Genomic DNA, 21,191 nt, shown 5'->3' with positions numbered 1-21,191 from the left:
CCTGTAAGCTTTAATGTCCCAATATTGGCAGTTAACCTTAAAGAGTGCTCAAACTCTGCACACTTCTTTAAATGTATTGTTATTTAATCCTCACAAAAGTTAGTATGCTGTTACTAGCTTTCCTTTTTTAGAAATGAAGAAACTAGCACTTAGGGAACCTAAATAAATTTATCTATGGTCTCTGAGCTCCTTGTGTCTTGTCATCAACTCTTCAGGTATTTTTTTTATGATCATAAAAACAAGAATATTGGGTTGTTTTATAACACTTTGTGTTTAATGGACCGGTGTGGTTATTACTACAGAAGGTGATTTAGTGTGATATTCTATAAATTTGTTGTTACTCTGTTAACTTCCTCTAGTTCTATTATAGTAATAATTTTGTTGATCAGCAGGGCAAAAGAGAATCATTTCTGGAAGATAATTCTTAGAAGTCGTTTGGTTTGATGTACTTTGACCTCATAAAGAAATAAACTCAGCTTAGCTATCATGTTTGGTTTAACCTATAGTCATATTCATTATCCTAGGGCTATTTGTTATCTTATTCCTTCCTGCTTCCTTCCTGCTAAGAAAGAAAAAAATGTAAGGATGAATAGTTCTTTAATTTTATTCTGCTAAAATTCTGGAATTTATCAGGTGGCCAACTTTTCAAATATGGATGAGGATGATATTGAGTTGGAGCCTGAAAGAAATTCAAAGAACTGGGAAGAAATCATTCCTGAAGATCAAAGACGGCGATTAGAAGAAGAGGAAAGACAAAAGGAACTTGAAGAAATTTATATGCTCCCCAGAATGAGAAACTGTGCAAAACAGGTGACTTTTTAATTTAAAAGCTGTTTCTGTACTATAAAGAGTATTTATTTACTCTTGGACTACCTCTTTTATGAGAAATACTGGTACTTCTTTTCTTGTAATGACTTCCTCGGATTTAATAATGCTTGTCTCATAAAATTAGTTGGAAAGTGTTCCTTCTTAACTATAACCTAAATTTTATAAATATACAACTATCAATATATTTTTCAAATGAGTGTGGTTGGTTGTTTCAAGAACTTTGTTCATTTTATCCAAGTTGTTGAGTTTATGGGGCATAAAGTTATTCATAATAATACCCCCATACTATCCTTTTAGTGTTTATAGGATATTTAGTGATTTCCCTTTTTTTCATTCTGTTAACGAAATTAAAAGACACTTACTCCTTGGAAGAAAAATTATGACCAACCTAGACAGCATATTAAAAAGCAGAGACATTACTTTGCCAACAAAGGTCTGTCTAGTCAAGGCTATGGTTTTCCCAGTAATCATGTATGGATATGAGAGTTGGGGTGTGAATAAATCTGAGTGCTGAAGAATTGATGCTTTTGAACTATGGAGAAGACTCTTGAGAGTCCCTTGGACTGCAAGGAGATCCAACCAGTCCATCCTAAAGGAGATCACTTCTGAGTGTTCATTGGAAGGACTGATGTTGCAGCTGAAACTCCAATACTTTGGCCACCTGATGCGAAGAAACGACTCATTTGAAAAGACCCCGATGCTGGGAAAGATTGAAGGCGGGAGGAGAAGGGGATGACAGAGGATGAGATGGTTGGATGGCATCACTGATTCAATGGACATGAGATTGAGTAAACTCCGGGAGTTGGTGATGGACAGGGAGGCCTGGCATGCTGCGGTCCATGGGATCACAAAGAGTTGGTCACAACTGAGCAAATGAACTGAACTGATTGGCATTTTTTTTTCTTGATCGTTCTAGCTAGAGGTTAATTTTATTCATCTTTTCAAAGAGCCACCTTTTGGTTTTATTTTTTTATTTTTCTATTTTAAGTTTCATTGATTTCTGTTTTTTTTTTCTTTCTTCCTTCTTTTGCTCTCCTTATAAGTGTCTAAAGATAAAAGCTTAGATCATTAAGACTTTCCTTTTCTAGTAGCTTTTTTTTAAGGTCCTGCTTTTTCTGTGCCCCGTGAGTGTATGTATGTATGTATGCTGTGCTGGGTCTTTGTTGCTCTCAGGCTCTTCCCCCTTTGTCGCAGTGCACGGGCTTCTCGTGGTGGTGGCTTCTCTTGTTGTGGACCACAGGCTCTAGGGTGCTTGGGCTTCAGGAGTTGTGCCACTTGGCCCATTGCGTATGGAATCTTCTTGAACCAGGAATCGAACCTGTGCCCCCTGCACTGGTAGACACAAACTCTGGACCACCAAAAGTCCCAACATTTGCATTTGATGCTGCAAACTTCCATTAACCACTGCCTTTTCTGAATTTCCTAAATTTTGAATTTGTTGTGATCTCGTTTTCATTTATTTCAAAATACTTTCTAATATCTTTTGTGACTTCCTCTGTAACCCATAGGTTTTTTAAGAAGTGTGTTGTTTAGTTTTCAGACATTTGGGGGATTTTTCCAGGGGTCTTCATTGTTGATTTCTATTTTAATTCTCTTATGGTCAGAGAACATACCCTGTATGATACGAATTTTTAGAAATTTGTTGGTGTTTGTTTTATGGCTCAAATGAACAGAGTGTTAGATTTTTAAATAATGGTAGCATATTAAATGGTAGTGCCATGCCAAGCTATATTGGGTCCTGTGGCAAGAGGAAAAACTTTGCATTAGCTTCTGATTTTTTAGAATACTGTTGTATTTCAAGATTATGTCTTGATTGTTGAATTTTTTGTTATCTCCTTAAATTTTGAGTCTGAGGCAAATGAACACACCCCAGACTCTGCCCTGCCAGGTTTGGTTTTTCTTTTCCTACAAGCATATTAGGTCTTTCTGTGTCCTCAGTTCTGTAGGTGAGAAAGATCTGGCCAGGCTTCCTGACTGTCCCCTCAAAGGTGACTCTCTTTCTCCAGGCCTTCACCATGAGGGAAAGTTTTCTCTAATTTCCAGCCCCATTTCCAGTCTTTCTCATGAGCCCCTGGTGTGAGTTGGTGGAGGTTTGTGAAGTGCCTGCGAGTGGGTGGGTGCAGGTTCTCCCTGTGTCTTTTGTCCCTAGGAATCCTCTCTTCTCATGGCAGCTCAGTCTTTAGCAAATGTTAGCTGACTTTTCTCTTATCTTCTTGTGTGGTACTTGACGTCTACCATTCATCCTCTTCACAAGTAAGCCAGTGTTCAACTTCCACCTCTTACAATCTGTGTTTCCTTACTTTTATCCTATTAGATTGCCTTGCGATTTGATGTGTGTAATAGAAGTTAATGTTTTGTAGATTAGATTTTTTTACTTTTATGATAAAAATGGCTTTATTGGCTAGTGTTCCTTTTTATTTCTGCTATCACGAAAAATAGGAATGATATTGCTGGGTTAGCAGAATGATCATTTTTAAGACGTTTGATGCAATATCAAATTGCCTGTTGTATAAATACCCATCAGAGGTGTTTGACTCTGTTTTTCATTACCAGTACCAGTATTGGCTAGTATTAGTGAGTATTGGTCAAGTTGATGGAGTAACTTTAATTACACTGCATTGTTACTTTAATTCATGTTTTTAAAAATATACCAGGAAGTTGTATAATTCTGTTTGTTATTTAATTAATCACTGTTAATAACCTTTCACATATTTTTACAAAAGGACTATGGATATTTTCCTGCTGGTTTACGAGAATGTTCTAAGCATTAAGACTATTAATATAACTCTTTGACGTTAATCTGCTGTATTTTTTGGAGTTTTTTTTGCTTTTTAATTCTGTTTATAGAATATTTTTTATATGTACATGTTAATTTTGTCAATCATAATACTTTCGTTGCTCTTAAAACAGAAGCCTGTTTTACCTAAACATGGGCAAAATTTTGTTTTCAAATTCCAGATTAGTTTCAATGGAAGTGAAGGGAGGCGCAGTAGAAGTAGGAGATACTCTGGATCTGATAGTGATTCAATATCAGAAAGAAAAAGGCCAAAGAAACGTGGAAGACCACGAACTATCCCTCGGGAAAATATTAAAGGATTTAGTGATGCAGAAATTCGGCGGTAAGATGACATAAGACCATTTTTACTTCAGCTTGGTTTTAATAGGGGGTAAAATTAAAACAGAAACTCCACAAAACATAAAGTTTTAGAAGAGGCAAATATAATTGTGTGGGGATTGGGTGGTTCTGATTTTGGTTGGTATGAGTAAAAGATGAGTTTGGCATCTATGCTGTGTTATTTATTGTTACTCTATTTGGACTGCTAAATTATTTTGGTTTTATTAATGTGGTTCAGAATAGTGGTCCTTTTGAATGATGAACGTATACTTCAATACAATATTTATTAAAAATTCTCACTGTATATGACTCCCAACATTACTCTTTATGTGGGAGTAATTTAGTTCCATATTTTTCTAGTTTTTTTACAGTGGGGTGATTGGTTTTTGAAAATAACCATGTTAAAAGTGTTTGATATGTCCAAATAGGAACTGAGGTAAGATTGGCCTTACAGATAAATTGTAGTTTTCTTTCAAAATATATTTATTTATATATATATACACAGCTTTATTTATGGAAGATGGGATAACAGCTTATTTTGTTTACTGTGTAATATTTTTGTGTATGAAATTTGTGAAAGGTTGTTCATTGTTGTATTTTCAGAGTTTGTTGTTTCTTTCAAACTATTGTAACTCATTTCTTTTAAATCATAGACCTGTCTGATAAAGTTCTTCCTTATTTTTTTCTACCAGAAAACTAAATATATGTTAGATTTTATTTAGGGTACTTTTATGGCCACCTGATTTGCTGGACTTTCTGTCTTTAGTTGAAGAGACAATGCAACTTCTACTTTTCCTGGATATTTTCCCTCATCCATCAACCACTTGGGTAGCTTTGTTCCTAAGTAATACTTATTTTTCCACTGTTGGTATAATGCCATATATCTGATTTAAAACTATATTCAGTAAATTTTTATCAACACTTGAAATGTGAGGTGGTGTAATATGATTGAGAATTCTGGAGACACTTCCTCTGATAGCCTTGAACCTTTTTTGTCCTGTGAAAATAATAAAGTAATTTCTAAAATAAAATTTAGCTTCTATTGTTTTATTTATATTGGTTTCTAAATATCATCCTGGGTGTTAAAATATGTCTTATCTTTATTGATATCTAACCTCTTAACATTTTTATTCTAGCATAGCTTATTCATTTTTGTTAGTAATAGTGCCTTGAATTATTGATAATATTTACACTAACAAGTATTATTTCTGTATATCTATTTTGTAACAAATAGTGAAGCCCACATTTAAACCCGTTATTTTCTGTTAGGTTTATCAAGAGTTACAAGAAATTTGGTGGCCCTCTGGAAAGGTAAATAAATTTGTCATTCTCAATAGAATTACAGAATGTGTCACATGCTATCAGTTTTATTTATACTATTCTTAAATTTTCTGCAACAAGTTTTTACAAAATTAGCCTGTAAAAAGCAAATTTCAAATAGATTTTTTAAAGTGTTTTAGTACTATCCTTTATTCTTTCTGGTCTCTAAAATTTTATCTACAAATGTTTTCTATAAAATACATGGATTATAAAACATTTGCATTTTTATAATTATACTTTTCAAATGCTTTTTCTTACCTTTTCCTTACAATCTTATAAAAATAGCAGATTCATCCATAGAGAGGCTAAGTTGCTAACCTAGCCTCTGACTTCAGAGACCAGACTTATCAGTTATTCTCAATAACTGCTGTAACTACTATCTCAGGTATAGAGTGTCAGAGACTCAAATTGGATTAATTCTATTTTTCTCCCCCAAACTCCACCTTAAAATGGGATATTTTCTATTTTATTTTGAGAGGACCTGTATGAGGTTACAATGGAATACTTACATAATTATTTTAGATGAAGAAAAAAATGTTTTGAACATTTATCATTATTTATATTATCTGCTTAGTGTCTAGTAATAAAAAATTATAGAACTTTACTCTTACGTATGTTAAATGGCCTCATTTTTTCCTGCATTTACCTGAAAATTGTATTATTTTATTACAGATTAGATGCAATTGCTCGAGATGCTGAATTAGTTGATAAGTCAGAGACAGACCTCAGACGACTAGGAGAATTGGTGCATAATGGTTGCATTAAAGCTTTAAAGGACAGCTCTTCAGGAACAGAACGAACAGGTGATATTAAAATGAAAGTGATTTAAAGAAAGAGAAATGGAATTGTTGAAATCTGCTTTTATTGAATTTGGTTGATAGTATGTCTTAAGTTACCTATATATTAGTCTTAAAAGATGCTTTATAAAACAAAGTAAGGCCATTTCCGGGTAATAGAAAATGGGGAACAGAACTGTATTATTGAAGGCAATAGAAACTATCTGCCTGGTATATTTTCTTGCTGGGAGGTAACATCAGAAATTGTTAGTTCTACTGTATTTTTAGTATATATGCAAAGTCACTTCAGTTGTGTCCGACTCCTTGCAACCCTGTGGACTGTAGCCTGCCAGGCTTCTCTGTCCATGGGATTCTCCAGGCAATACTGGAGTGGGTTGCCATGCCCTCCTCAGGGGATCTTCCTGACCCAGGAGTCAAACTCATGTCTCTTATGTCTCCTGCATTGGCAGGTGGGTTCTTTACTGTATTTTTACTATAGTATAGATGAGATATTATAAGTATACACATGTGATATTGGTTTTAACATAGTTACTTCATTATACTTTGTAATTCATCTTAGATAAGATTCAATAATGAGATGTACTGAAAAAAAATCATACTGGAACTCTTATTTAGAATGACTGACATGTTCATCCCAGGTCGTGCAGTGGTAAAGAACCCGCCTGCCAATGCAGGAGACTGAGGAGGTGTGCAGGTTAGATTCCTGGGTCAGAAAGATCCCCTGGAGGAGGAAACGGCAACCCACTCCAGTATTCTTGCCTGAAAAATCTCATGTACAAAGGAGCCTGGCGGGCTACAGTCCCTGGGGGCTACAGTCCAAGAGTTGGGCATGACTGATAACTGAGCACAGCACAGTACATGTGTTTGCTGTAGTATGTGAAATGCTTTTTGTGAATCCTCTTGCGCTGTATTATAATCACTAGTATGTAGTGAAAAGACTTAGAGTGAAATTTAAGGTTTGCCAGCAAGCCTCTCCCGTTAATGCAAATAAGTAATACTTAAAAATAATAGGTAAATAAATACTACTACTTTTTTATATAAGTAATAACATACATTGCTTTGTATTTTGTGGAATTATATATTTTATACTTTTTGATATTCTTTTCCAAATATAGGTGGTAGACTTGGAAAAGTAAAGGGCCCAACATTCCGAATATCAGGTGTACAGGTGAATGCCAAGCTGGTCATCTCCCATGAAGAAGAATTAATACCGCTGCACAAATCCATTCCTTCAGATCCAGAAGAAAGAAAGCAGTGAGTTATTTTTTTCTGCTGTAAAATACTTGTTACTCAATAATTTGGACATGAGTGTATGTTAGAAGTGGTTTTTATTCCATGGCCAATTTGAATGAAATGTTTTTAAAAATAAAATAAAGCGCAATATTTTGAAGTTCTAATGATCAAACGTGGTTTTCAAAATTTTTAATGAGGCAATTATAAACCTGACAGTGGTTGTTAACTTTAATGATAGGTATATCATCCCATGCCACACGAAGGCAGCTCATTTTGATATAGACTGGGGCAAAGAAGATGATTCCAATTTGTTAATTGGTATCTACGAATATGGATATGGAAGCTGGGAGATGATTAAAATGGATCCTGACCTCAGTCTGACACACAAGGTACTGCAATACTTGATTCTGTTGACCATTCTTGTTAAATTGAATTTTTGCTTTTAAATTATATTAGAAATAAAGTCAGCTCGGGGTCAGGAAAGTTAGCTTTGTGATCTTGGCTTCTTTGGAATTCGGTTTTCATGAAGGGATTGAATTTAAATGATGTCTATCTGCTTTACCTCTGAAATTTTGTTTCTGTTATTTTCACAGTATCAGGTTAAAAAGTAAGCCTCTCATTTAATCATTAACCATCTATATTAATCAAGAGCAGAAAAGGATTGTTTTGTGAGTGTGTGTGCGTATATATTTGAATACCAGTGTTGAGGATTTTTGGTGATTTGATGCTACCACACTTGTTATGGGCTTCCCTGGTAGCTCAGCTAGTAAAGAATCCACCTGCAATTGAGGAGACTCCAGTTCAATTCCTCGGTCGGGAAGTTCCCCTAGAAGAGATAGGCTACAAACTCCAGTATTCTTGGGCTTCCTTGGTGGCTCAGATGGTAAAGAATCTGCCTGCAATACAGGAGACCCAGGTTCAATCCCTGTGTTGGGAAGATCCCCTCGAGGAGGACATGGCAACCCACTCCAGTATTCTTGCCTGGAGAATCCCCATGGACAGAGGAGCCTGGCGGGCTACAGTCCGTGGGATCACAAAGAGCTGGACACCACTGACACAACACAGCACACAGTTGTTATAATCATTTCTTTGCCTGGATTGGGAAACACTGAAAGCTTGCCCAATTCTTATAATTCATCTTTTTATATTTTACTTCATGGACAATTGGGAACCTTCAGCTATTTGTCATTTGCTACTATGAAGCAAAATTAGTTTATATTTTCATTGCAAAAGGTTTCTCACAGTGCCATCTTCTAGATGGATGATACTTTATATTCTAGGTATTTTTGTATACTTCATAGTTAAATACACTGTTTAGAAGGAAGGAAATCTAAGAATACTATGATTTTAATGACACTGACTGCTAATACACCATTATGTATTTGAAAGAAATTTCTAACCTCATACTATGTAATCTCTTTATGAATAGAGGGATAATTTTCTTGTGTATTTAGAATTCATTTCTAGAGAAAGAAATCTTTGTGGCATAGGTATAAAAAATGTATTTTGCATTCAATGTTGTTTATTCTTTTAAGATTTGTAACTTGCCAGCACATTATATGTGTTTTTTTTTTGAGAAGGCATTTTTATTTTATTTTTTTTTGAGAAGGCATTTTTAAATGATTATTATTTCTCATGTTATTTATTAAAGACAAGATGAAAAAATTAATTGCTTTTCAGATTCTTCCAGATGATCCTGATAAAAAACCACAAGCAAAACAATTACAGACACGTGCAGACTACCTCATCAAATTACTTAGTAGAGATCTTGCAAAAAAAGAAGCTCAGAGGCTTTCTGGTGCAGTAAGTTAAAATATGATGCTTAAGAGCACTTTACTTTTGGATAAGATAAACCTAGTTTACCCCATCACCCTGGATTCCTGTGGTTAACATGGGCTCATCATTGTGTTTATCTGTAATTTAGTAGCTTTGTTTGAATACGGTAGTATTTTGCCTTAACAGCATTCATGTTGAAACTCCAGTGAGTCATGTCTTTCAGAAGAAGAATCTCTTTTTTCCTAGTATTTAGTATGGGAGCAACTTTTGGAGTGAAATGGGGTGTTTTTTGAGAGGTCAAGCCTCCATTACTGGAGACAGGGCAGTAATTGGATTTGGAGACATTGGGCAGCTTAAGGAATAGAAGTATTGAAGATCACCAAGCTTATTTATTGATTGTGTTCCACAAAAGAAGGAAAAAGGCAGTAAAAGAGAGGTGATTGGAAACTAAAGCAACCTTTGAAAGTTTACCTGTGACCACAGTGTCAATAACTACCTCTGTACTATTTAAAATAATTTCTAATGCTATCTCTGGTGGCATTGTTTAGCTGAAGACAATAATTTAGGATTGTGAACAGCCTTCCTACTTCTCTCTACTCTTTTTTTTTTTTTTTAAGGAATAATTACAGTTGGTTAGCATTTATTCAGATTAATTTGCATTTGATTAAGCTATATCACTTTTGTTGATAATTTCTAAGATTGGTGTACCAACAGACTAAGGATTGGGTAGGAATGTGTGTTCTTTTAGCATCATAGATTTAGTATTTAAGATTTTTTAATGGAATCTGTGGGGTTGGTGAGAATAAAAATAATTATTTTTAGGGAGGTTCAAAAAGGCGAAAAGCAAGAGCTAAGAAGAATAAAGCAATGAAGTCTATAAAAGTGAAAGAGGAAATAAAGAGTGATTCTTCTCCCTTGCCCTCAGATAAGTCTGATGAAGATGATGATAAGGTAAGAATGTGTTTTAGAAAAGCAACCTGTTATCTATAGAAAAGGGCACATGGCATGTTTTCAGTATGCTTTACATTTGAAATTTGAACTTAGGCTTAAAATTTTACTGCTAGATACTGAAGTCCTTTTTTATAGTTTGTTGTGTAGTTTCATTTATAGAATAGAATTCTGCCATCCAGTAGAATATCATCTGTCACTAAAGGGAGAGAGCGAAGGTCCTTCCTTTTCAAACATTTGCCATTTGAAGACATTGTCTCATTTTGTTATGAATTTTGAATGGGATTGGCTTATCTTAGTTTTTATTGCATGTATCATTACTAATGGGATTCTGGATTATTTTTCTCAGAATCCACATACATGCAATCAGTAGTCATGCAAAGAAAAGAAATTAGTCTTTGTCAAGATTTGGTTAGTAATACATTGGCCATACTTGCACTTTTCAGGATGAAATCACTTCTGTGAAACATCCAAACAAAAAAATTAAAACAGAAAGAGACAGTGAAGAAAAAACTGAGCCAGATGTTTGTATAAAGAAGGAACCAGAAGAAAAGAGGGAAGCAAAAGAAAAGGAAAATAAAAGAGAACTTAAAAGGGAGATAAAAGAAAAAGAGGATAAGAAAGATATAAAGGAAAAAGATTTTAAAGAGAAAAGAGAAAACAAAGTAAAAGAAGCTATACAGAAAGAAAAAGACATAAAAGAAGAAAAGGTATGCAAATCATAATATAAAATTTAGAAAGTGACACAATCAGCATATTTACATTTTAGGAGAATAAACTGCCTGTCAGCCCAGTTAATAACTGAGTTCTTTAAAAATACATAGGCATATCTAGTAGAGTAGAAAACAGGTTTAAATCCTTTTTTAGATGCCTTACCTAATAAGTAACATCATAGGATAGCTTTATTTTTGGTTTTCCCAAGTGGGGAAAAGATAGAATACGTAAGACTGTTAAATGTGAATAAACTTGATAGACTACAGTGAGAGTAAATTGTCTTCTGGAGGTGTTAATCACTTTTGCCTTTGTTGTTGTGTATTTGTTTTCTCCTTTCACCAGCTGAGTGAATCCAAGTCTGAAAGCAAGGAAAGATCTAAGAAATCTTCGGTGTTGGATGCTCCAGTTCACATCACCGCAGGTGGTGAACCAGTGCCCATAGCGGAAGAATCTGAAGAGCTGGATCAGAAGACATTCAGCATTGTAAGTAGTAAAGTTTCTGGTTATTTGAAAAATACCTGTAACATTTGAGTTTATATTCATCTTTTAAAACTTTAAATTTAGAGATGTATTTGAATTTGATAGTACTGCATTTCATAGTACTGGAGTTCTTTCTGTTCCTTGAACATGTCAGACAAGTTATAGGATGTTTTTACTTGCTCTTCCCTTTGCTTGAAATGGCTTACTCCTTCGTTTTCTTTAGATATCTGCTCAAACATTACCCTTGTCTGAAATCTTATATAAGGTAGAAAGCTCCCTGCCGTGTCTTACTTTTTTTTTAAATCATAGTTGTCACCATTTTAAACACTATGTCTTGTTTATTTGTTGGCTCTATTCTCCTACTGGAGTACAAGCTCCATAAAAGCAGGGTCTTCATTTTATTTACTGCTCTATTTTCTGGGTCTGGAACAATGTGTAGAATATAGTATGTGTTCAGCCTACAAGGGGCTTCCCAGGTTTGTGCAGTGGTAAAGAATCTGCCTGCCAATGCAGGAGACACAGGAGATGCAGGTTCAGTCCCTGGGTTGGGAAGATCCCCTGAAGAAGGAAATGACAACCCACTCCAGTATTCTTAACCTGGATCCCAGGGACAGAGGAGCCTGGCTGGCTACAGTGTGCAGCATTGCAGAGTTGGATGCAACTGAGCATGCACCCAGCTGAGTCTGAGCAGCGAATATAAACTACCAAAATTGAACAAGAAATAGAAAATGTAGAGAACAAATATGAATAACGTAAAAATTAGAAAACAAATGTTTTCCCTTTTTAAAAAAGTCAGGCTTGGCTGAGTTCTAATTTTAACTATAGAATACACAATTCCCAGTGTTCCCAGTGTTATTTAAATTATGTCTGACAAAAGATGGAAAGTTTCCCAACTGATATGAAGAAATAGGTCAATAAAACAATAAAGTACTCAGAAACAGATTTTCACATATAAGGTAGACACCTGATTATAAGAAAGGCCTTCACAGCAGGGATGTGAGGATTTCTGTTTTTCAAATAAATGGTGGCATTAGGTCAACTAAATATACCGTCTGTAGTTGACCCATCCTTGCATACCCAGAAGTAACCCTACTTGCTACTCATGGATATAGTTACTATAAAATTTAAAGTTGTTTTTGCATTTATATACAATAAAATTTATATGTAGTTTGATTTTCTAGCAATATTTTTAGTCTGGTTTTGGTACAAGGTTGATAGTTTTTATTACATAAATTGGACTTTATTGAATGGTACAGTTGTCCATTATTGAATGGTATGTTGTCCTTTTACTAGCATTCTAGTGATATGTAGGCCAAGGAAAAGATTAGTTTCTATCAAACACCCTGACATCCCTGACTACCTGCAATAGGATAGCAGCAAAATTCATCATTAGCTACTTTGTTTTGTCCTAAGGAATTAGAAGAATAGACAGTTTATACTTGTAGCTATATTGAAGTTATAGCTTTGCCAGTGTATTATATAAAGTTTCTTTTACATTTTATTCTGTATTAGAGCCAATATAGAATATTTAAGTTATACTCTGAAATATTTTATCTTTTAACATTAAAACTGTTTAGAATGGTGTGCTACAGTGTAGAAAGTAACTGCTTTTGTAAAAAGTTTAAGTAAAATCCAAGGCTTTTACTTACACAAAGATTGATTTTTAAATGATAATGGAAAACCTTGCTTTCTGAATAAAGTCTGAGGGGAAAACTCTTGACATTTAAGAGCTGTGAGGTGAGGTTTAACACTCATTTCATGCTACATTTACTCATGTAAGTATCACTGGAAGAAGTAGCTCTGTGTTGAATTCATGCCTTTAATACGTAGTTCTGCTCTTCTGTTCCTATTTAAGTGTAAAGAGAGGATGAGGCCTGTCAAAGCAGCATTGAAGCAGCTTGATAGGCCTGAGAGAGGCCTTTCGGAAAGAGAACAACTGGAACATACTAGACAGTGCTTGATAAAAATCGGAGACCATATCACAGAATGTCTGAAAGAGTATACAAATCCTGAACAAATCAAGCAGTGGAGAAAGTAAGTGACGTATTTTTCAGGACGTGTTAAATTTGTAATTGTGTAACCGTCTATTTGTCTCTTACTTGTGTTTAGGGCTTCCCTGATAGCTCAGCTGGTAAGGAATCCACCTGCAATGCAGGAGACCCTGGTTTGATTCCTGGGTCAGGAAGATCTGCTAGAGAAGGGATAGGCTACCCACTTCAGTATTCTTGGGCTTCCCTTGTGACTCAGCTGGTTAAGAATCCTCCTGTAATGTGGGAGGCCTGGGTTCGATCCCTGGGTCGGGAAGACACCCTGGAGAAGGGCAAGGCTACCCACTCCAGTATTTTGGACTGGAGAATTCCAAGGAGTTGGACATGACTGAGCAGCTTCACTTCACTGTTTGTCTCTTGCATTTCAGTTTCTTTTTCACCTCCTGAAGTTTAGGTCACAGAATGTTTACAGAGGGAGGCTGGATGTTTTCATTTTTTTCCTTTAAAATGTTTTATAAATAAGTGATTCCTTAATTATGCATAATGAAAAACCACAGGTGGCATCTCTGCCTTTAAATAAATAGTGAAAAGTGTTTTGTTAAAATTCAGATTGCATTTTATTCTTAAAAATTTCCCCAATTTACCAAATTATTCTCAGTAATATCCTCAAATGTTGGTATGCCAATTTGTTACATAAATTTAGCAGTTCATCTTCTCAGTATGACTGTAAAGCCTTGTAAAAATAAATGTCCTCAAGCAGTGTAAAATGCAGACTCTATTTTCCCCTTCATTTTAGAAGTAGCAGCAACACATTTGATCTTAAAATCATAAATCTGAACTATGATATGATGTGATAAGTGATACTATAATGTGGTAAGTGGTATTAATCACTTAATGATTACCAAATCCAGGTCACTGTTAAGCCAGACTACTAGACAGGCTAGGAAAACAATAAAATGAGCACAAACTCACAGTTATTGACAACTGTTTATTAACCTACTGATTTCTTTGCTACATGCAGTGCAGCTGCATATCAAAACAAAACATTTTCATGACACATTTCTGCAGGAGGCATTATGATTTCACTAAATTAAAAAGAAAACTATCCTTATCCCCTTCTTAAACTCAACCAGGACTCATTTTAGAAAGAGGAGATAGGAAGTTGATAATGATCACAAGGCTTTTGTAAACAAGTGAAGCTGAGCTTATGTCTAAAGAAACTGAAGCCTTGCGTGGACGTAGTAGAGTCTAAAGCCATGTGCCTGTAATGACGTGGAGTGGTCACTGTGGTTGGATCACAAGACATGCATAGTTAGTTGCAACTTGCCTAATTTTTGACTTTATGACCTTGAACAGTTACCACTATGTATGAGCCCCCAGTATTATCACCTGTAAAATGCTAAGACTGCATATTTTTCAGTTACTGAAGAATAATTAAAGATTTTTATGAAGAGTGTGTCTGTATTAGTCAGTCATGTTTGACTGTTTGCGACCCCATGGACTGAGTCCTTCCAGGCTCCTCTGCCCATGGAATTCTTCAGTCAAGAATACTGCAGTGGGTAGCCTATCCCTTCCCACGGGTCTTCCCGACCCAGGTATCGAACCCAGGTCTTCTGCATTTCAGGCAGATTCTTTACCACATGAGCTACCAGGGAAGCCCTTTTATGAGGAATGAGAGGCAGTCATTCTCAAGTACTGTATTCATAGTGTCTAGTTTAATATTTTATTTATGATTGGAGTATATATACTAGAGCTTATTGCTTTCCTAAATACCATAAAAGAGATTATTCCATTTTTCTCAAACTCTTACCTACTCATACAGTGACCTCTAAAGTACAGAACTACAGGATAGGAATACAGTAGGAGTTCGACTATATATACCAGGATTAAGTGAGAATATAGTCACATTCTCTGTCTTTTCATATTTAAGAGCCAAAGTTAAATTTTCTGTGTCATTGACTCCTGAACATATTGATATCTTGATTGTTGTTTGAGATAAAATTAGAAAATAAAAGAAATGCAGTGAGTTATCTTTAAAACTGAATTTAATTAAAGGATTATATTAAAATTATTTCCTGCCTTTAGTGTAACAGGAGCTTAGTTTCTCTCTGAAAATAACTTGTGTACTATATACCAGTTTTTAAACCTTCATGTAATTAGAGTTTAGATTTTTAAGTTTATGAAGAAGGCAGAGTATCGATTTTACTGGCTTTTTAGATTAGAAATGAACAGCATCTTGTTGAAATTACATGTTGACTAATACAAGTAGTTACTTCCTGTTTAGTTACTAGGAAAGGGGGAGGAAAAAACCTCTAAAAGAAGAGAGACCAAATAGCCAAGAGACTTTTGTGTTCACCCTTAACTTCCAAGGCTTTATTCCTCTTTCTACACAGCTGGGCAACTTGAGTTTTGTTTTCCCTCCCACTCTCATCTACCTTGATTTCATATTCCTTGGTACGTATTCATGCTGCCACTGCCTCTGATTATTACCAGATTCCCTTAAATGGTAAAGGAGAACAGAAAGACCCTAACTGAGAAATATTTCAAAAGCAAATTAGTTTTTACTCTGCTGTCTTGGAGAAAAATTGGGGGAAAATGTAGAAGCAAGGATAAGAGTCCCTTGTATTAAAGGTTGAACTTCTGATCACCTGACCCTGCCCCCACTCCACCCCACAGAACACAGCTACAGTTACTGATTCTACAAAAGGAAGAACTATCAAGACCTTACCTGCAATTGTAAAGATAGAGACTTGATCCATGATTATACTTTAAGCAAATTTTCATAGTAACCATAATTTTATAACCTGCTTTATTTCTTACGGATGTTTATATACAAGTATTTTGGCTTGTATATAAACGTGAATAGTTGATGAGGAAATACAACACTAGTTTTAGTTTTTTATTTAAAAATCACTTGTAATCTAGTGATAAGCGTAATAATGCATATTTGTGTTTCACTTGTACTTTCCTATGCTTCATTCTAAGATCCCTTTAAAAATGCTCTGTTCAGGAAGTCTTGACAGTTATTAGTTCCACTTTACAGAAGAAAAAAAAATGGACTCAGGTAAACCACCTTGAAGGGCTAGGACCTGGGGTATGGCAGAGGAGGCGTGTAGCGCGAGCTTTAACAAGGCACTCACTCTTGCACTAGCTCCAGGTCTGGAGTTTTGCCCAAGATCACACAGTTTAGCAGGTGATTATAATTAGGACCAGAATCTAATTTCAACTAGATTTTTTTCTACAGAAAAGATATTTTTAAAGAGAAATTACTAACAAAAACACAGTTTATTAATTCCCTATCTCTTTACTCTTTTCACTCTAGAATGGCAATAGTTGATAAATTCATTTAAGGGCTAGTTGAATTTTCTCAGCTGCTATGGATTTCATTTCAAGGTTGTCCCTGTGGTGGACAGGGAAGCCTGGTGTGCTGCAGTCTATGGGGTTGAAAAGACTCAGACACTACTGAGCGACCAAACTGAACTGAACTGAAGTTTGCTTATAAATTTTATTTCAAGGTTAATGTCATACCTATAGTGAACATTTCAATATCTTCTGATGACTATTTCCCTAACACAGTATTCTTAAAAACTTAAAGACATGCTGATACTCGTGGGGAGGGGGAACATAAAGACATGCTGATTCTTTTTAGCCTTTTGTTGTAATAAACAACAAAATGAAAACTAGAATGTGCTCATTATCTTTAATGAATAACTCAAGTACTTTATACATTAATAGAACCCAATAACATTAGTCACAATTTTAATTTCATTTATTTTTAAACAAGACAAAACTTGCATTTTACTTTATTAAAGTATAGTTGACTTCCACTGTTAGTTTCAGGTATACAACATCATGATTCGATAGTTTTATAGATTAGGTACCATACAGTTTTATACTATTGACTCTATTCCGTGTGCTGTATGTTACATCCCAGTGATGTATTCATCTTGTAACTGGTAGTTTGTACTCTTAATGCCCTTCACCTGTCTCACTCATGCACTTGTGCACGTGCCCTCTGGCAGCCACAGTTTGTTCTCTGTGAGTCTGTTTCTGTTGTATGTTCTACCCAACTGGAGTCCGTCCATGTTGTCCTAAATGGCAAGGTTGTATTCCTTTTATGTCTGCGTAATATTTCTGTGTGTGTGTGTGTGTGTGTGTGTGTGTGTGTGTGTGTGCGTGCGTGCGCACGTGCGAGAGAGAGAATTCTACTTCTTTATTCATCCATCTATGGATGGACACTTAGGTTGCTTCTTTGTCTTGGCTTTTGTAAAATAATGCCACAGTGAACTTTGGGGTGCATATATCTTTCTGAATTAGTGTTTTCATTTCCTTCAAAGAAGTACAGAGGAGTGGAATTGTTGGATCATATGGTAGTTCTATTTTTAATTTTTTGAGGAACCTACATGCTGTTTTCCATAGTGACCATACCAATTTATATTCCCAGCAACAGTGCATGAGGGCCCCATTTCCTCCACATCCTGGCCAACACTTGTTTTTCCTTTTTTACAATAGCTGTTAGGTGTGAAGTAATACATCTCGTTTTGGCTCTGATTTGCATTTCCCTGATGATTAGTGATATTGAGCGTCTTTTCATGTACTGTCAGCCATTTGTATGTCTTCTTTAGAAAAATACTCAGGTTCTCTGCCCATTTTTTTATCAGTTGCTTTTTTATATATTTTAATTTCAAAATAAGCTGTTTTAGTTTAATGTCAAACAATGGATAAAAATAGGATTTGGCTAACTAGTATATAAATTACAAAGATTTTAATATATTTAGTATTGAAGTTGTTGAATGGTTTGATTTTCCCAACCGCTATCTGATATCTTTCATGACTTGATATTAGCTATTTTTTCTTTCTTTCATTTCATTGATAATTGATTACAGAGAATAGTATTGTCTAAAGAATGTTCAAATAAAAAAGCTGAGTAATATTGACTCTACTTAATGAAGTGTTTAGGGGGAGATACACTGATACCTATACTTTTTCTTTGAAATGCAAACAAAAATTAGAGCAATTGAGAGGGATGGCTATATGGAATGATATGTGATGAAGCAGGCACAATAAAATGCTAATAAGAGAATCTAGGTGTTAAGTATATGGGTGATCATTGTAAAGTTCTTTTGTATCTTTGGATGTATGAAAATTTTCATGTTGAAAAATTAACAAAATAGTTACGCATGTGTATTATGAAAATGTTCCATTAATTTAAATTAGCCTGCTAATATTAGTCTTGATAACTTGATAAGCCTTGTTAATATGCTGCATATTTTACTTAAGTAGCCAAAATTTACAGGCTATATGAAGTATTACTAGAGAAACAAATTTTGAGAATATTACACATATATATGCACATTAAATATAAGGGTTTGAGTGACTGCTCTTTAAATTGCAATACATTTTTGTAGTTTTTGTAAAATTATAGACCCAAATATTGATGAAGAATAGGTATCATCTTATATTGCAGTTAAGCAAACAGCTGTTCCAAACTAAATTAAAAAAGAAACGAAAGCACTTGAGAAAGCCACATCTGACTTAACAACACTGCTAAGAATTCTTTTAGAAATCACCAGTTATCCATCTCTGTATGCACATATGCTGGGATAATTTTGTAGTTATTGCATGACACAGATTTCTGATTTCCAGAATTTATTAACATTTAGCAATTTAGTAGTTTACAAGCAAGCAGCTCTTCACACATATCTGTGTTCAAAATCAAAAGGCTGCGAATGTTTGATCTTAGTGGAAAAAGAATTAGAAACCTTGTCCTTTGGCCTTACCTAGTCACTTAGTCTCATTACCCCATTTGTTTATTTTAAAAATTTTCTGCTACATCTGACTGTGCCTAACTGAAGGATGGTGCAGGTTAGGTACTTTACACAGTTAGCTCATTGAAGACTTCCTGACAGTGTATGTTTTGTAGTCCTGGGCAATTGATGCTTGGTAGTTGAGAGAAATACGTCTTGGCTATTAAGAAATACCCAAATTAAGTGCTGTATAATTTTATTTCTCCCATAAAAAGGAATGAGAAAAGTTATTTTCTAGCTAAGGATTTTTGCTTTTTTAGACTTTCTTCTGTACTATTGCTGAGAGATGACTTTCTTTGGGGAAGTCATTATTCACACATACAGGGTTTTATTATTTTTTTAAAAATCACATAAATGTGGACTTGTGCCTCAGTGGTAAAGAATACACCTGCCAGTGCAGGAAACATGAGTTCAATCCCTGATCCAGGAAGATCCAACATGGCCTTGGCGCAACTAAGCCCGTGCGCCACAGCTATTGAGCCCATGCTCTAGAGCCCGAGAACCGCATCTGCGCCGAGCCCGTGTGCCACAACTGCTGAAGCCTGCACACCTAGGCCCCGTGGCTCTGTAACAAGAACCCACTGCAGTGGGAAGCGCACCTGTCACAACTAAAGACTAGCCCCCATTCACCGTAACTAGAGAATAGCCCACGTAGCAACGAAGACCCAGCACAGCCAAAAAAAAAAATCACTTAAAATCTGTTGCTTGAACTCAGTAAAGATATTGATGTTAGGTAGTCCACTAAACCTCCATCGTTGGCTCTTTAGTAATTTCTTTACTCTGTTTATGTACGCAAGATTCAAAATCTTTAACATACCTACTGGAAAGCTAGAGGGTCAAGAAAAATTGTAAATATATGAAATTATTACTTTTATAGTGATGGCAGACAGACTTCAATTCACATGTCACTGATTTGTAGTGGCTCTGAAGAAGCTCTGTTGAGACGAATCCAAAGACTGCATCTGAATTTGTGAAGGAATACCATGGTCAATTACTAATCCTAATCCCAGCATTGGGATGGGAAGAGAGGCGTAAACATGGTATACTGTCCTGGGCTTACAGTGTCTGATCATGTTACTCTTATGACCATTACATCACAATTATAAAATGACAGAAGCCTTTTAATGCATTATTCAGGACTTCTCTTTCACAAGCTTAATCCATGTTTTCTGATGATATTTTACTTGAACTACTAACATAGTTTATTCCTTTTATATCTAATCTGAAACATAATATGAATCCCTTCCTAATTTGTAAGTTTACTTCTCTTTAGTTTCAAATCTTCAAATCCGGAAACTATAAAATGAAGGAATTTGGAAGAGAAGTAAAAGTTAACACTGTCTAGTTTTATTGGGAATCTTATCCACTTACGAAGGTTTTTTTGTTGGTTTCTTTTTTTTTAATGCTAGAAATAATATCCTGAGACTTTTTTCCAGAGAGGGCTAAGATGTGTGTGTTTCTGTGTATACTAAAGGGATTTCATTAAAAACTAAGTATTTTCAATCAGACTAATTTGCCTTTTATTCTTCTAGAAACCTGTGGATTTTTGTATCTAAGTTTACTGAGTTCGATGCAAGAAAATTACATAAATTATATAAGCATGCTATTAAAAAACGGCAGGAATCCCAGGTAAGTAAATGCATCATTTTTCTTTATGTAATTAAAACAGATATTCTTCCTTATACAAGAATTCAGCTAATAAATGTAGAAGGAATAAGGGAAATAGAAAATCTCTACTAAAGTATTAATACCACAGTAAAAATTGCTGCAGGTGAGAGCTTCCAAGGAAAGCTAAAAATTAGTGGGCAAGAAAACAAGACACTAGCATAGTCTGAAAGTATCTCCTCCAAGATCTTTACTGATTACAAAGAGAAAAATCATAGCTTTGTAGAGGAGAAACCTGCCTTAGCTGCCTTAAACAAGCAGTTAAGATTAATGTCACCAGTCATAAGACATAGTGACACCATGAACCCCCTGTATTGTGTACTGAAAAAGGTACATCACTTTGTGGAATTCTTGGCAAAAAGGAATCTCATGAGTCAAATCATGAGAAAATATCCCATAAACCCCAGTTGAGAAATACTCCGTAACTGTCTAGTACTCATCAAGTGTCAAGGTCTTAGAAGACAAGAAAACTGTCCCAGATTGGAGGAAACAAAGAGGACCTGAGTCCCAGATTGGGTTC

General features: G+C 35.1%; 1 protein-coding gene across 4 annotated transcripts in view; it reads left to right on the top strand.

Moving 5' to 3' along the window:
* The window catches only part of CHD1 (chromodomain helicase DNA binding protein 1), a 75,645-nt gene that overhangs the window by 48,837 nt on the left and 5,617 nt on the right, over positions 1-21,191 (top strand). For 3 of the 4 annotated variants that reach the window (XM_070794064.1, XM_070794061.1, XM_070794063.1), the window contains 12 exons: positions 634-810; positions 3,787-3,947; positions 5,213-5,254; positions 5,936-6,066; positions 7,176-7,314; positions 7,532-7,682; positions 8,974-9,096; positions 9,892-10,020; positions 10,464-10,727; positions 11,074-11,214; positions 13,067-13,245; positions 20,539-20,635. In XM_070794064.1, the coding sequence (XP_070650165.1) occupies positions 634-810; positions 3,787-3,947; positions 5,213-5,254; positions 5,936-6,066; positions 7,176-7,314; positions 7,532-7,682; positions 8,974-9,096; positions 9,892-10,020; positions 10,464-10,727; positions 11,074-11,214; positions 13,067-13,245; positions 20,539-20,635 (1,734 nt within the window). The remainder of the gene's footprint in view (positions 1-633; positions 811-3,786; positions 3,948-5,212; positions 5,255-5,935; positions 6,067-7,175; positions 7,315-7,531; positions 7,683-8,973; positions 9,097-9,891; positions 10,021-10,463; positions 10,728-11,073; positions 11,215-13,066; positions 13,246-20,538; positions 20,636-21,191) is intronic. The other variant, XM_070794065.1, reaches the window with a different exon arrangement.

The sequence above is a fragment of the Bos indicus genome, chromosome 7 (assembly GCF_029378745.1).
Source record: "Bos indicus isolate NIAB-ARS_2022 breed Sahiwal x Tharparkar chromosome 7, NIAB-ARS_B.indTharparkar_mat_pri_1.0, whole genome shotgun sequence".
NCBI classification, from domain to species: domain Eukaryota; kingdom Metazoa; phylum Chordata; class Mammalia; order Artiodactyla; family Bovidae; genus Bos; species Bos indicus.
The sequence above is the reverse complement of the archived record's forward strand: the minus strand, read 5'-3'. Positions and strand labels throughout refer to the sequence as shown.